The sequence below is a fragment of the Rhineura floridana genome, chromosome 8 (genome assembly GCF_030035675.1).
Source record: "Rhineura floridana isolate rRhiFlo1 chromosome 8, rRhiFlo1.hap2, whole genome shotgun sequence".
NCBI lineage: Eukaryota > Metazoa > Chordata > Lepidosauria > Squamata > Rhineuridae > Rhineura > Rhineura floridana.
Genome location: NC_084487.1, coordinates 132,354,717 through 132,371,246, shown reverse-complemented (window position 1 = coordinate 132,371,246; position 16,530 = coordinate 132,354,717). Strand labels below are relative to the sequence as shown.

General features: G+C 43.4%; 1 protein-coding gene across 4 annotated transcripts in view; it reads right to left on the bottom strand.

Annotated features, from left to right (window-relative positions):
- JAKMIP1 (janus kinase and microtubule interacting protein 1) overlaps positions 1–16,530 on the bottom strand; it is a 206,847-nt gene that overhangs the window by 45,426 nt on the left and 144,891 nt on the right. For 3 of the 4 annotated variants that reach the window (XM_061582548.1, XM_061582550.1, XM_061582549.1), the window contains one exon: positions 14,538–14,912. In XM_061582548.1, coding sequence (XP_061438532.1) covers positions 14,739–14,912 — 174 coding nt within the window. In that variant the 3' untranslated portion in view covers positions 14,538–14,738. Of the gene's footprint in view, positions 1–491; positions 594–14,537; positions 14,913–16,530 lie in introns of those variants that run through there. The other variant, XM_061582551.1, reaches the window with a different exon arrangement.

The window sequence follows — 16,530 nt, the reverse complement described above, 5'->3', positions numbered from 1 at the left end:
TGACATTTCCATAGACTTATATTGAAGGGTAGAAGCTGCATAGGTTTACAAGGTCAAACTGGATGTAATAGTGGCAGCTATGTTTGTTTAAATTGTGTTTCCCCTATTCATATATAAGCAGAGGGTATCTGATTTTAATTAAGGCAGAATGCAGATGAGGAAAGTGGAACCCTCTCCCCTTCACCATCTTACCTCCTTGTGGGCCGTCACCAAAACTCTTTTCTCCCTTAACACAGCTCTGATACTAGAAGTAAGCCATTCTGAGGGGGGAAAGTGCTAGGGGAAATAGGCCATGAGATATCTAGCAGGAGAAAAGGTTCCCTCCCCTATCTATGTGTTCTTTCTTATGTTTAAACCCTACTTTCTGCTTTGTGTGAATTAACAGGAAAGAGATTTGATTAGACAAATGTCACAGCTGTCATCACATCAAGTTTGGTGTCTCACAGACTATCTTCCAGATATTGCACAAGAACCAACAAATCCACATCTACCTTTATTCCCTCGTGGTGACAAAACAGCTGAAGTGCACTTCTGTTGTTTTCAGGGACTGCAGTTATATGGAGGTTAAAAGCTGGAGACCTTCGCTCTCTCTCCTAAGGGAAGATTTTGTTCAAAATAGAATATATGTTTATAAAAGACACCAACCAAACTTCTCTCCTACAAGTCATTCAAGACAAGTAAAAAAATAAAAACATAAACAGTAAGAATTACTGAATTTGGTTTGTGCAGAGTAGAACAAGATGCAACACAGGTGCAGTCCTCCCAAACCAACCTAGACTCAGCTACATAAAGGGACTGATAAGTCATGTAAGATTATTTACAATTACAAGAACATTACTTATTTTAACGTTTTCTTTTAAACATGAAAGTTATGTTTTCAATATGGCAGGTGAAAAGTCTGATATCAGCTTACTCTGAAGGTTAGTAAGGGTGGCAGACCAAGTAGAACCTTTGCACTTCCTTTTGCTTGCAACATAACAATTAAGCAAATTCAAATGCTGAATAGTGCTGATGGGAGTGTTTGTACAGTAGGGCCCCGCTTCTCCGCGTTCCGCTAATACGGCACCAGTGGGGGCAGTCAGCTGGAGGGGGGGCTGGAGCTCCCTGCACTCCAGCTGATCACTCTGGAGGAGGGGAAGATCAGCTGTAGCCTGCTACAACTGATCTTCTCCTCTTCTGGTGCGATCAGACTCCCGCTCGAGCTGATCGTACCCGAGGAGGGGAAGATCTGCTCTTCTCCTCCTCTGACATGATCAGTGGGTTAGGTTTCAGACCCCCGCGCTACACCTGATCCATTTTTTGGCGGTTTTTGCTTTTCGGTGGGGGTCTGGAACCTAACCTGCCGTATGAGTGGGGCCCTACTGTATGTGTGTGTGGAATCTGCAACACAGAAGCCTGGTTAAAGTGGTAATGATCACAAAGCAGCCAACAAGGTGTTTTTCCAGTGCAGCTTATGAGTTGACACAGAGCAATACTGTTCAGATTAGATTTTATTAATTATTTTATTTATGTATTAAATTTATATCCCACCCTTCCTTCTAGAAGGAGTCCAGGGCGGCAAACAAAAACACTAAAAACACTCTAAAACATCTTAAAAACAAAAGACTTTAAAACATATTAAAACAAAACATCTTTATAAAAAAGCTTTGAAAACATCTAAAAATGTTCCAATATCCATCCAGTCAAGGGAGATCATGCATTCAACTAAACATGAGACTTCCAGCTCTGGCATAAGTTTTCTACATGCAGTAGACAAGCAAACTCAAGTTCCACCCCTAATCTCACTATGCAGAGATACAGTCAGAAAGGTACGGTCCAAACAGACTTTCACTATTGTGTATGCAGCAGAAGCAGTCCAAGTGCTGAGACTTCAAATTACAGCAACAGCATCCTTACAAGTCCACCACCATTCTTACCAATCACTCCTCATGGGAGTCAATTCCTGTTATATAGTTCTATAGATACATTTCTTTTGTGGTTACCTATCTAGGAACAACCAGGAGAATTGGAAGCTGTCTCTGCCTGTGCAGCTGTAGAAAAAATTAGTTAGGATGCTATGGGATTCCAAGTTTCATTAAGAGTGAAGTCAGGATAGTGCATCACATTCTTCAGTGCTATCTGTAATGAATAGGATAAAATCTTTAGCATCCACCACGACTTAGACTCCAGTGTTATAGCAGGTGAATCAAGCGAGGTATCCAAAGCACAGCCTTGTCCTGATTTCTTTGATGAGTTTCAGTTGGTACAGCTTGAGGACATGGACAAGGTGGTTGGACAGGTTCGTGCAACCACTTCTGTACTAGATCCTTGCCCTTCTTGTCTAATAAAAGCTAGCAGGGATGGAACAGCCGGCTGGGCCAGGGAAGTGATTAATGCCTCTCTGCAAGAGGGAGTGGTCCCTGGCCACCTGAAAGAGGCGGTAGTGAGACCACTCCTGAAGAGACCCTCCGTGGACCCAGAAAATCTTAATAACTATAGGCCAGTGGCAAATGTTCCATTCCTGGGCAAGGTCCTTGAACAGGCCAGCTCCAGACACTCTTGGATGAGACCAGTTTTCTGGATCCATTTCAGTCGGGTTTCAGCCCTGGTTTTGGCACGGAAACAGCCTTGGTCACCCTCTATGATGACCTCTGTTGGGAGAGAGACAGGGGGAGTGTGACTCTGTTAATCTCTCTGCGGCTTTCGATACCATTGACCATGGTATCCTTCTGGGACGACTGGCTGAGTTGGGAGTGGAGGGACTGCATGGCAGTGGTTCCTCTCCTACTTGGCGGTTCGGCTCCAGAAGGTGGTGCTTGTCAGGCCCAGGATGGGACTCAGGAACCAGGCTTGTGGTTGAAAGCAATTCAGTTTTTATTAAGGTAATATCCAAACATAGACTGCGCCTTCTCATGAAGCAACACAAAGTTACAGGTCCTGCGACGTGGAAGAAAGTTGACAGAGCAAGGGACCGCTTTCCCGCCTGTCCCTTAAGAGGGGGGCAAACGGGCGCGAAGTCTTTCGCTCCTCCTTACCGGACCCTCAGTCACCACCCTCCTGCCCCCCTTCCTTTCCTGTCTTTTCAACTGTCTTCGCGTAGACGGGGGAAGCACGGGCCCCTCCTCTTCTGAAGTCTCCGACTCTGGTATGGGGGAAAGAGGGGGGTCAAATTTCAAACTGTCTTGCAATCTCTCGCCGCTTTTCTCTGGCTCAGGAGGCAGCGTGGGAACTTCGAGGGAAGACTCCAGTTCTGTGAGACCGTCAAGGTCTCCGTTGCTATGCAACGCTATCTCTGGAATTTCCTCTCCTTCTCCAGTCCGCTCTAACGAACTGGGCCCCTCCTCCTCCGTTTCTGAATCCTCATACCCCCAACCTGGCACCTGGACGTCTGACCCCCTGACAGTGCTTGGGGAACATTGCTCAGCCCTGTGGATTCTCTAGTATGGGATTCCACAGGGGTCAGTTCTGTCCCCCATGCTGTTCAACATCTACATGAAACCGTTGGGTGCAGTCATCCAGAGTTTTGGAGTGCATTGCCATCAGTATGCTGATGACACGCAGCTCTATTTCTCTTCCCATCCTCTTCAGGTGAGGCTGTCAATGTGCTGAACTGGTGCCTGGCTGCGACAATGGACTGGATGAGGGCTAATAAACTGAGGCTCAATCCAAACAAGACTGAGATGCTGTTAGTGGGTGGTTCATCTGACTGGATGGGGTCGCACTTCCCCTGAAGGAGCAGGTTTGTAGCTTGGGGGTTCTCCTAGAACCATGTCTGTCACTTGAGGCTCAGGTAGCCTGAGGGAGTGCCTTCTACAAACTCTGGTTGGTGAACCAGCTACGCCCCTATCTAGACAGGGATAACCTGGCTTCAATTGTCCATGCTCTGGTAACCTCCAAGCTAGATTACTGCAATGCGTTCTATGTGGGGCTGCATTTGAAGACAGTTCGGAAATTGCAGCTTGTGCAAAATGCAGCGACCAGATTCGTAACAGGGACCAGACGGTTTGCACAAATTATGTGAAGTTATAGAGGCTTCTCATAGTAATAGCAAAAAACATAATTCAGAACATTTTCAATCAAGATCTACTGTCAAAGTACTAATGTGAAGCAGACAACGACACCAGAAAGTATTGCCAAGGGAGCTAGGGGCCAATGCCGTGAGATGTGGCTCTAGTAAACAACCTTTCAACTGGCCATATGATTACTAACAAAAATTTACACAATGGCATTGCATGGTGATTGCTTCACCCTAGGGTCAGTTTGAATATGCATACATTAAATCCACGCTACAGGTTTGTATTAATTTTTCTTACTCAAATATGAGCATCTCAGCTTTTTGGTTTTGTTTTGCCTTTTCAAAAGCATCTAGTCCTCATAGAAGAAAACTAGTGTGACTATAATGTATGCCCTAATTACTTAGCATCTTTTAGGGCTCCTCTAGACAATTATTCATTGAAGCATTCATCCGGATTTGCTTGCACAAAGCTTATGCAGGTTAGAATTATGTCTGGTTTTTATTAAGCATTTGTTCTGATTTTTGCAGGGTAGTTATGCAATGAGCATTCATCCTGATTTGCTTGTAGGGTGTTCATACGTCTGCTTTTTAGCTAGTCCTGTCATTTTGTCTTAATATGCGTTTTGTATATATTTGAAACATAACTTATTCCAGAATTGCCTTGTAATGAAGAGCAGGTAAGAATTTTTTCAAAAATAACTTTATGAATTGGCCTATGTCTTGCATGGATATTAAAGGACACATATTCTTTTACAGAGAAGGTACATCTTGCTGCTGTATTCCAGTCCACCTATGCCAGGGGGTTGGGAACCGCTGGCCCGTGGGCCGGGGGTTGGGAACCGCTGGCCCGTGGGCCTTTCCCCCAAACCATATCCACCCCTCCATCAGCTGATGTCACTCGTGATGTTAGCTGATAGGTGGGAGGACAGGATTTAATCCTGCATTGGCAGTATGCCAGGATTGCAGGGAACAGAATTGCACAGCCAAGGCAGTAGGATTGAATCCCTGGGGTTAAAGCCCTTTGCTAAAGCGCCATGTTTCTCCTTGGGCAAGTGGGCGGGTGGTGGCAGAGAGGAGACAGGAGCCTGTACTGGACAATGCAGGCTTCATTCTCCTCTCCCCCAAGGGAAAGCTTTGAGAGCTTTCCTGCCCCTCCCCTTTCCACTTCCAACATTAGGGATGGAAAGGAGAAGGACAAGGAAACTTGCAAAGTATGGGTCTGGCAACATCCCTTGCACTGTGGTTCTCAAAGACTTGGGAATACCTCACAAGGGATTTTAACAGGTGGATGGACAACCCACCTGTCAATCATATAATATCATAATGACATCATATGATTGACAAGTAGGCTGTCCTATCCACCTGTCAAAGTTGGCCTGAGGGGTGGGATCAGATCTTTGTCCAAAAAGATTCCCCACCCGACCTCTACCCATCCTACAACTTCATCATGACTGCTGTCCAACCTGTCTGCCAACCACAGCTGACAATCCCATATTAATACAGCATGCAACGAAGCCTACATTGTACTCAATGGTGTGTCAGCAATGCCCATAGACACTTTGTAGATATTTATTTAGGAATGTAAGTAGAGGAGGGCTTCTGGCAGAATGGGACTGTAGGATCTCTCCTATATAAATGGTGAGGACCGTAAGTCAGTTAGGCCAGTTTCTATTAACTGGCACACTTTGGACCTATTTCTGTTCCTTTGCCTCCTCCAAGTCCTTAAATATTAAAGAAAATACTTTATTCCTTTTCAACTATTTTCTTCCATGGCTAGTAATAGATGATCCCCTAGAACAGCTTCTACAACCTGGCACCCTCCAGATGCTTTGGACTACAACTCCCATCATCCCTAGCCAGCATTGACAAGATCATAGGAGCTATAGTCCAACATCTGAGGACCCAAAGTTTAGGAGGGCCTCTGTAGAGGAAGTGCTACCTCACTATAGGGTACTGTCATCCCATCTCCAAACCTTACTAGTCATGGTGGCCAACTCATGGGCCATCTTGGTACTGTTACCCACTGGTCCTTGCCACACCTACTCACGTAAGGAAGAGAGAGTGTGGCTAGATAGCTACCATCCCAGGCCCTATCCCATACCATCTGTCACAAATGGTTTCAGGAACAGGGGCCAACTAGCCCACTGCCACTAGAAGACAGACATCTTCTGAAACACTATTGCTCTGGAAGGCAGCTCCTCCCTTCTTGGCATTCATGTTCTCATCTGTTCCCATTGAGGTGCGCAGCCATAATTGATTGGCACAGATTTTGCCACTACTCCTTGTGGGCCCAGCTCAGGCTCCAGGTCCAGAATCCTGTGACATCCTTCACTGCCTTGTCACTCAAAAGCTTCCCCATAATTTTTCAGCCCTCAGGTTGCTCTTAGACAGCAGTCTTCAGGTTGGCTCTTTTCAATTTCTCAAGGGTCTCCAGACAGGCAATCAACATCTGCCAAAACTGCCCTTCACCAGCTGAGGAAATAAGCTGGAAGAGGGCAGCTGGGGATGGGCAAAGGGCTAAATCCCCTTTCATCTGTTAGACCTAAGCTAGGAGGCATGTCAAATACACCCTCTACCCACTGACTATGGCTCATTAGTCCCAACTGACAATGCTTCAAGAGTTTGCTCCCTTCCCTCATGCAATGTGATGTGGGAAACTGAGGCTGAAATATAACAAGCCCCAAGACAGTGTTTATAGTTGAGGCAAGATATAAAACCAAGGTCTTCCAATCTCACTCTTTGCAGTCTTATCTGACTGCATGAAAGTGGCCTGCCCCCACCCTGCCAAAAGAGAACTCTTACCTATGAAACAGTATGAGTCTGGCCCCAATAGAGCTTTGCTTTGTGATGGAGCACTTAGGTTTCAGATAAGCAGTGTCAAATATTTATTTCACTCTTATTTTTACCATTTTCTGTCAAGAAAAAAGAACTTCTGTTCAAAAATTATCAAAATGGAGAGAAAATGTTGGTGAAGTTCTCATGGGTGGGATGCCATTTTTGTTGTTGTGCTTACATTACTTTTGAGGTGACCAAGGGCTTTTGTGAGTGTCCCTTCTTTCATTCTGCAATCCGTCTCTCCAAAGCTCTGCATCCTGCAGTCTTTCTGGGTGTGTTTCCTGAAAACCCCATGTTGTCCTCCACCGTGCACCTCACAAGTGTTTTTTTTTTAAGTGCAATCTTTTTACTTGAAGAAAAAAATCAGTGCAGAAAGATTTTTTAGAAAAGAAAGCAGTTCTCTTAAAAAAGGCGAAGAGGTGATAAGTTGCCTTAGAAGACGTGGGCAAGGCTATCTGCTCCTTGTTCCTCACTCCCACACCTCCCATGAACAGTTTCCTAGGTGCTCAGCTGCTTGGCCCACTGGCCTGCGTGTGCTATTGTTTAATGCCAGATCAGTGCATGATAAGACCACACTCATCCATGATTCGATTGTGGATGAGGATGCCAATCCGGCGTGCATTACTGAGACCTGGGTGGGTGAGCTGGGATGAGTTGATCTTACCCAGCTTTGCTTGGTCAGAGAAGCTGCTGGGCAGCAAGGGGGACGGTATACCAGCAGCAACCCTAGTTTACTGTCTCACTGGCCCGACACCAGCCAGCTCCAAGACAGAGAGATTTCTTGGTGTCAGGCCAAGGAGACAGTAAACTAGGCATGCTGTTGGTGTACCATCTGACCAAGCTGGTGGAAATGGTCTCAGCCTTGGTGTTGGAGGAGCTGAGAACGATAGGCGATTTCAATATCCATGCTGAAGCTGTCTCTAGTGTTTTGCCTTGGGACTTCATGGCCTCCATAATGACCATGGGGCTGTCCAGTTGTCACTGGTAAAACACAGGACAGGTCACATGCTCAGTTTGGGTTTTGCTCCAGATGGAGGAAGGGGTGGTCTGGAGATGGGGGGTGGTAGATGTCACCACATTGTCATGGTCAGATCACTTCCTGGTATGGTTTGGACTAATGGCTCTGATCTTCCCCTGCAGGGGCGGTGGACAAATTAAGATCACCCACTCCTGGAGACTAATGGAATCAAGTGGATTCCTGAATATCCCAGAGGTTATTGACACGGTTGCCCCTGAGCACTCTCTCCAGCACTGTGGAATCAGTTTTGTGCCTTGGTATACCAGGGAACAAAGGGTAATGAAACAGGCCAGTTGATGGCTAGAGCGCAAGTGGCAAAAGATGTGCTGCAAGGATAACCGGGCATGAGTGAAACAACATAATTGTGCCTACTGTGTGGTGGTGAAGATGGTGAAGAAGGCCCACTTCTCTGCCTCCATCGCATCCTCAAGCAGCTGCCCACTGGAGCTTTTTCATATTGTCCAGGGCCTGTTAACATCTACTCCAGGGAATGAGGTTTTACACTCTGAATTGTTTGCAAAGCAGTTCAAGAGTAAAGTAACTTGCCTTCGTAGCAATCTTGATGCCACATCCACATTTACTACAGTCTCCAGTGATGTTGTCCAGTGCAACATCTCAAGTAACTTCTTGGGTTCAATTTCAGTTGATGCTGCCTGATTATGCAGACAAGGTGCTTCCAAAGATGTGGCCAGCAACATGTCTTCTTGCCCCTTTCCCCTCTTGGCTAATTAAAGTTTGTTGAGGGGGTATGACTGAGTGGATCCAGGGTGTGATCAATATGTCCTTGTGGGAGGGAGTAGTCCTAGCCACCCTGAAAGAGGCGGTGATCCAACCGCTCCTGAAAAAGTCTATCTTGGACCCATTGGTTTATGACAACTACTGCGTGATCACATATACCCCCTATTTAGCGAAGGTGATTGAGAGGGCTGTGGCACAACAATTGCAAGTGCTCCTGGATGAAAACAGATTATCTTAACCCATTTCAATCTGGATTCAGGTATAGTTGTGGGACTAAATCGGCCTTGGCCACCCTGATGTATGACCTTTGTCAGGAGAAGCTCAACCTGTTATTCTTACATGATTTCTCAGCAGCTTTACCATTTGACAATGGTATTCTTCTAAGCTGACTTGGTGAGATGGGTATTGGAGGCACTGTTTTACAGTGGTTGTGATTCTGTCTCTAGGCTGTTTCAGAGAATAGCAATTGTCTTTTGGCCCCTTGGAAGTTGCGCTGTGGGGAGCTGCAGGGTTTATCTTGTCCCCACCAATGCTGTTTAACATCTATGTGAAGCTGTTGAGAGAGGTCATTAGATTTGAAGCAAGGTGTCAGCAGTACAATGATGATACCCAGCTGTTTCTCTGTAACATCTGAGTCAGGAGAGGCCATGTGAGCCCTAGATAGATGCCTGACCTCCTTGGTGGGCTAGAGGAGGACCAACTGAGTCTGAATCCTAGCAAAATGGAGGTTTTGTGGATAGGTGGTTCCTGAGCCCAGATAATTAGTCAATTGCCTGCTCTGGATGGGGTTGTACTCTCTCTGAAAAAGCAGGTGCATAGTTTGGGGATGTTCCTGGATCCATCTTTGCTGCTAGAGGCCCAGGTGACCTCAGTGGCTAGGAGTGCCTCTCACCAGCTTTGGCTGGTTAGACAGCTGCAGCCATTTCTGGACCAGGATAGTTTGACTACTGTTGTCCATGTGCTAGTAACCTCCAGGCTTGATTACTGCAATGCACTCTATGTGGGGCTGCCCTTGAGGTTGTTCCAGATGGTGCAAATGTGACAGCTCAATTGCTCACTGGGGCAGGATATCATCAATGTATTACCCCACTTCTGAAAAATTGCTGTGGCTGCCAATTAGCTATCAGGATAAGTTTAAGCTGCTGGTTTTGATGTATGTAAAGCCCTACACAGTTTGGGACCAGGATACCTGAAAGATCATCTCACTTCTTATATATACAGCCAATCCCTGCACTCTGCAGGTGAGTGTCTCCTGTAGATCCCATCTCCTCAGGAGATCCATTCTGCACAATATAGATATTGGGCCTATAGTGCTGTGACACCTACCCTTTGGAATTCCTTTCTCTTAAATATTAAACAGGTACCATCTCTGGGGTTTTTTAGTGCTACTGAAGACCTTCACCTTTCAACAAGCCTTTTAAGTAGATTGTTTTAAAGATGTTATTGTTTTATCACTTGTTTTTTGTCACCCTGGACAACTTTTGAGGGGAAGGGCAGAATTTAAATTTAATAAATAAAATCAGCAAGCATATCAATCTCAAGATGCTTGGCCTCCTCAGCTGTCCTTGTTTCATTCAAAACCTAGAGGAAGATGTCATGAGATAAGTCTTCCAATGGGCCCCTTTCAATCAGGAGATGCCGGCAGTCAGGGAGGCTGCAGAACACTAGACAACTGTGCAATGAGTAGAAAACCGTACACACACTTTTCTTGGCCAGATTCCCAACAATAAGATCTCTCTCTCTTTTTTTTTAATATAAATTTTTATTCGGGATTTCAAAAACAAAACAAAACAAAAAGAAAAAGAACAAATTAATAACTAATAGAATAAAAAATATTGACTTCCGATTTGTCATAAATCAGCTATAGGTCTATAGTATATAACAAACCTGTCCCTTAATATATTATAAAATCACTTTCCTCCAGTGGTTATCTTGGTTAATCATTAAATCTCATTAACATCATATCATTTTATTCTTTCCACAAAAAGTCAAAGAGGTTTCCAGTCCTTGAGAAATATATCTATCGATTTTTCTCCAAATAGACATGTCAATTAATCCATCTATTCAAGTCTAGTAAATCCAGTAGTTTCAACAGCTATTCTTCCATTATCAGTGTTAGTTCCATCTTCCATCTCCATCCTTGCACACATAATTCTGCTGTCATAGTCATATAGTAAGAGTCTGATAGGAATTTCCTTCACCACAAATATTTTCTTGCCATCAATTCTGACTGTGTTACTGAAATATTGTTGTAAAGTCATATCTCTGTTCTTTTTTACAGGGTGCACTAGCACATCTCTTGAGAGTTTTTCCATTGTCACATATCTGGAATTAATTCAATAAACTTTCTCTATCTCAGGTTCCATCAGATCATTCCAGTCCAGAATTTTTTTTGAAACATTGATAAATTTATCTCTGATATCTTCACCAATTCCTTCAGAGACAGCGCTGAATTCCAAGCTATACTCTTTGTCACTAGGATCCATCACAGCTATAAAATCCAAATCTTTTTCCAATTCCACATTTGATATATCTATTCCAATCTCCAGGACTTGTACATCTTCTTTTCTCATAGAATCCTTTATTTCTTTCAGCTCCTGTTTCATTTTGCCAAATTCAATTTTCATCTCTTGTCTGCCCTGTCTCATTTCTTGTTTCATTATCTTAATCTCATCCATTATTTTCTGAAACATGTTTAGAGAGAGAACCCCTTCCTGTACATCCAGGGTCTCAGCCGCTTTCTTGATTGTCATTCTTAAGACCGGAAAAAAACAAACCCTTCAATTTCCAATATAGCCACTATTCTCAAGCAAAGAGCAATTTATTTCTTTTTCCAGCAACAAAGGAGTTAATATTCCAAGCCTGTTGACATCATCTTATAGACAGACTGCCTTATCTCTTATGTTACCAAGAGTGCAAAACAAACTTAGTTCCCAGCATCAAAATAATTAGTGGCATAAAGAATAAGCAGATTCGTCAAAATAAAGTAAACCAGAAAAAATAGTCCCAAACAAATAGTACTCAAATGTTCATATTAATCAGATTTTTCTCTTCAGATTAGATGCCCCTCATCCGTTTATATCTTTATAATGCTCAATTCCATGCCAGCTTTTTGCAATAAAAACAAAGATAAGCTATTTTGATTTTCTTCTTCCTTAATTCCGTGTATAAAAGAGAAAGGTATAACTCACCCAGGGATTCTTTGTTGCTGATTCTATAACAAATCTCTTTTACTGTAACAATGATAAGAGTAATAGTAGTAGACAGAAGAATGTTTGCCTGTTAAAATCCGTTTTTCTTTAAAGAAAAAAAAAGTCTCGCTTAGTCAGTTTGAGCTTGCTTGAATTCCCTGACTCCGTCCGACATTGCTGGCTAACCTTCGTTCATAGGCGATCCTGATGAATTCCAGTCCCCAACAAACACAACGAAGCTTCTGTGGGTGATCTCTTCGTTTCTCCCTTGCCTGGGAGAAAGTTTTTACCAGTCAAAAAATTCTTCTGACTGGTTTTAAAACTGAAAAAGCTTCCTCTGAGATGGGAGCTCGTCTCAGAGGCAGTCACAGGCGGAGCAATCCTCCTGGGAAGTCCCAACAATAAGATCTCTCAAACCTGCACCCACCAAGAAGAAATTCCAAAACACCCTGTAAATCAATCAGAAATGGAAGCCTCTTTCACGTGGGAAGAAAACTTTCAAGGAATTGGGGAACAGGTTTCATTACGGCAGTAGTAAGCATCCTTCCACTGTGAAATGGATGGTCCACTCATCCACTTAGGGTATGTCAATAAGTCCCAAGACTTGTAAGTTTTCCTTCCCCCAAACTCCCCCCACCCTTTCTGGCTGCTCCCTAACCACCACTACCCACGCACCTGTCTTACCATGAACTAGCTTGCCACGGCTCTTAATGCTCATTTCTATAAAAAAAATTCACCCATGCACAGACGCCCCATCTGCACTATACATTTAAAGCAGTATCATACCACTTTAACAGTCATGGCTTCTCCAAAAGAATCCTGGGAACTGTAGTTTGTTAAGGGTGCTGAGAGGAGACCCCTATATCCCTCACAAAGTTACAATACCTAAAGTTCCCTGGGAAGAGGGATTATTAAACCACTCTGAGAATTGTAGATCTGTGTGGCGTATAGGGGTTTCCTAACAACTCTCAACACCCTTTACAAACTACAGTTTGCAAGATTCTTTGGGTGACGCCATCTCTATTTAAAGTGGTATGATACTGTTTTAAATGTGAGAGCCAGTGTGGTATATTGGTTAGAGTGTTGGACTAGGACATGGGAGACCAGGGTTCAGATCGCCATTCAGCCATGAAACTTGCTGGGTGACCTTGGGCCAGTCACAGTCTCTCAGCCTAACCTACCTCACAGGGTTCTTGTGAGGATAAAATGGGGAGGGAGGAGAACTATATACATCACCTTACATGGTTCCAGGAGATTCCAACACAAAAAACTCCACTGTCATTGCCACCTGGCCTCCTGAAAAACGTTGGAAACGTACACAAATTACCTGCTCACTGCCTTGGTTGCCAAAAATGCTGTCCAGAAGCAGGGGGCAGCTATCTTAGACTGGCTTGGCTTTCCTAAGGCACAGTACAGCCCCACTCCCAGAAAGTTTTTGTGTGCTACACCCTAAGGTAAAAATTGGAAACCTGTGGCCTTCCAGATATTGCAGGACTATAGCTCCCATGATCCTTGGCCATGCTGGCTGGGGCTGAGTGGAGTTCAATATCTGGAGGGCCACAGGTTCCCCATCCCTACTTTAGCAGGTGTGTGCAAAAGCACCCCCCCACACACACTTCAGCAAATGGGGAACTAAGAATCTGTGTAAAATTTTATTTCACTAATACTATTTTCATATCTATTTCATTCACAGCTTGATTTCCAAGATGACAAAGAGTTCATTTTCATAACTTGTGATATGAGCATATTATGCTTCTTTATGCTGATGTGAGGCCACTGGCCTATCTATCTCATAACTATCTACTCTGGCTGATAGTGGCTCCTCAAGAAGCCAAGAGAGTGCATTCCTCAGCCCTGCTACATAAGATCCTTTGAATTGGATAGGAAGACCGTTGACTTAACTTTAAAAGCCCTCTTGAAGATTACAAGTGATCAGTTCAGACCTCTGGCAAAAGCAAAATATCCCAACCCCTGGCAGCCTGCTTGGGAGGGGGGGTGGAGGGGAAGAGAGAAAAAAGAAGTGGCCCTGCCCGGCACTGATGTCAACCTTGTCCATGGCTGACACGCATGCAGCCCATGGCAAATTGTCCCTGAGGGAATGTGGCTGCCAATAGAAAGAAAATGTTTGCCCATCACTGCTTCAAAAGGACTTCAAAAAGACTGATATCTAAATAAATGCAGAACGAAAGCTTCTCAAATAAGAGACTAGAGGTGGAATGTCTATGCAGTATGGAGGTAATACATGCCAAGGTTTCTGAGGTCATGCATTATACTTGGCCTAACAATAATGTCATTGTGACACTTGTCAACGGCCTTTTAATTAGGCACTGTAATACAATTATGAAAATACTTTTGATGTTCCTATAGCAACAGTTTGACACACACCCCATTTTTAAAGTAAAAATGAAGTATGTAGCAATGACACCACCATCCACCCCTTCAACACAATGGAACCACTCTGAATGAATACAGTTGCTATAAAAACACAAACTCTATAGGTAAATATATTTTTCTCTATGTAAAATTCTTCCATTTTAAACTGCACTGTCACTTTACAAAGAATAGATTCAAATTTCTCTTTCAAAACTGACTGAAAGTAAACTTAAGGTAAGAAAAAAATGTTAAGATGAAGGATGTGTCATAGCCTTAGGCTATTTCATGCAGGATGCACAGAGGTGTGTTAATTAAAATAATGCCAGCTGGGAATTGGTAGTATGCATATCAGATGATGTCACATGCAAGAAAGCAGAGGTCATGGAAATGAAACAAAGAAAAAATATTTTATTGGCCACAAAACAAGCTGTATGTAATATACATATTATCTAGGTTACATTTTTGTAAAATTAGTGAGCATGCTCTTCAAAACTACATTAAGGCAGTGGCATTACTGTTCAAATATCTCAGCAGATTTCAGAAAATCCAATTAGTTTTCCCATACGCATGCAATGAACGCTATTGGATGTCATATGAATTTTAGCTTGGGTTCAAAGACAAGTTCTGCTCCATTTGTGAGTTTACAACTCAGAGAATCTCTTACTTCCAGTTCTAAGATTCGAAATTCCAGCAGCTCATTCTGGTCTTTGGCATCCTGCATCTCATTCATCAGCTGGTTTTCTTCTAGTTCTATTTTGCAGATCTAAGAAAAAAATATCATGGAACTATGAGTCTTTTATGACAAGGTAGAAACAGTATATATCTTTGCGCACATCTTTATAGCATGCAAGAGAAATGACAACCACTGTAACAATCCTATTAATGAAGTATAAGCAAGTGTGAATTCCATCACGTATGGACTTAGAAAGTCACTGCTGTGGCTTTGCAAATTTAGGTTTTACGGATACCTGTCCCACTTGGGCCTCAGAAAGATTATAGTTTTTAAGAGAATTGAGCATAGCATGACAGAGGGATTCCTTGTTTAATGAACAATATTTGGCACACAAGAGTCATATTACGGTCATGGGTTTTGCTGAAATTTTCTGGCATCATTACTCATGTGGAAATACAACTACATAAAAATAATCCTATAACTGGAGGAAGGCCCACACCCCTCCCAAAAAGTTGTTCAAGGTGACATTTCAAGCAAAACATGTGTCGATTCTTTTTGCCACTGAACAAGATGCTTTTTACCTTTGACTGTAGATGCATTTCAACAACCCCATCTTTTCCCCCTGTACAAGTCCCCAAGAAGGGACTTCACATTATGACATACAGTCATTTCCTGGAAGCATTTTAAAAGTGACTTTTTACACCACAGAGCTGCTCTAAGCAGTTTAAAATGTTAAAAAGCTTAAAAGGAAGAAAAAGGCATCAGACTAGTAAGTACTCCTGCTCTTTTTTGTAAAAATGGGTGGATTTTCTCCCTTCTCCTCCCCCCTCTCTCTCACACACAGACACACCCTCCCCACTGCCTGCCAGCCTCCCTCCCCATGGGACAGCCCCTCGCCATCCTCTGGTTGCTCCCAGCCAGCAACCCAACCAGCCTGCCTGATCCATTCTTGCCCTCATCCCACCTGCTTAGATTCATTCTGTTCCTCGCAGATCCACAGCCTGGGAAAGTCCAAAGAGATGGGGGAGGAAGTTGGGAGCATTACTCCTTCCCACTTTCTCTCACCTGTATGGACTTTTCAAGGCTGAGAACAGTACCCTGAGCTGCAACTAGGAATAGATGAATCTGCCAACTGCAGTTCTCTCTGTTTCTTTTTTTTAATGTTTAAATTCAGCTCTTCAAATTTCCAAAGGAATTTGTGATTTTTTTTAAAAAAAACTTCATAAAAATGCATCAGCATTTTAACATACATTTCTCCTAATTTTGCAAGCAAATTTCCCTAATAGCGCTTTTGTATTTTATTTTCACTAATATATGTATTTATATGCACACTTTACACTAGTATATGCATTTATGTACACATTGCTTGGCTGGAAAAGTGCATTGCAAAATTCAGATAAGTGTAAATTTCTGTTCACATCTTATTTTGGAAAATATAATGCTTTTAAATGCAAACTGAATCGAATTTCTCATCCATCCCTAACCACAACCTGGTGATTGGACCATTGGTCTCACCTGAAGGGTGATTTTCCTATGAGTATGGCCATCACAGCGGGTTGTAGCTCCACCTATCGTGCGAAGGCAAGAATGTTTTTGAAGTCAAGACTAGGGGCGTCAGGCCCCTCCCACTCTCCAGTTCATTCGCAGCGAGTCTAAGGAGAAAAATCTAAAAATACAAGAACAAGGCCAACAGGCCTGCCAGCAGGAA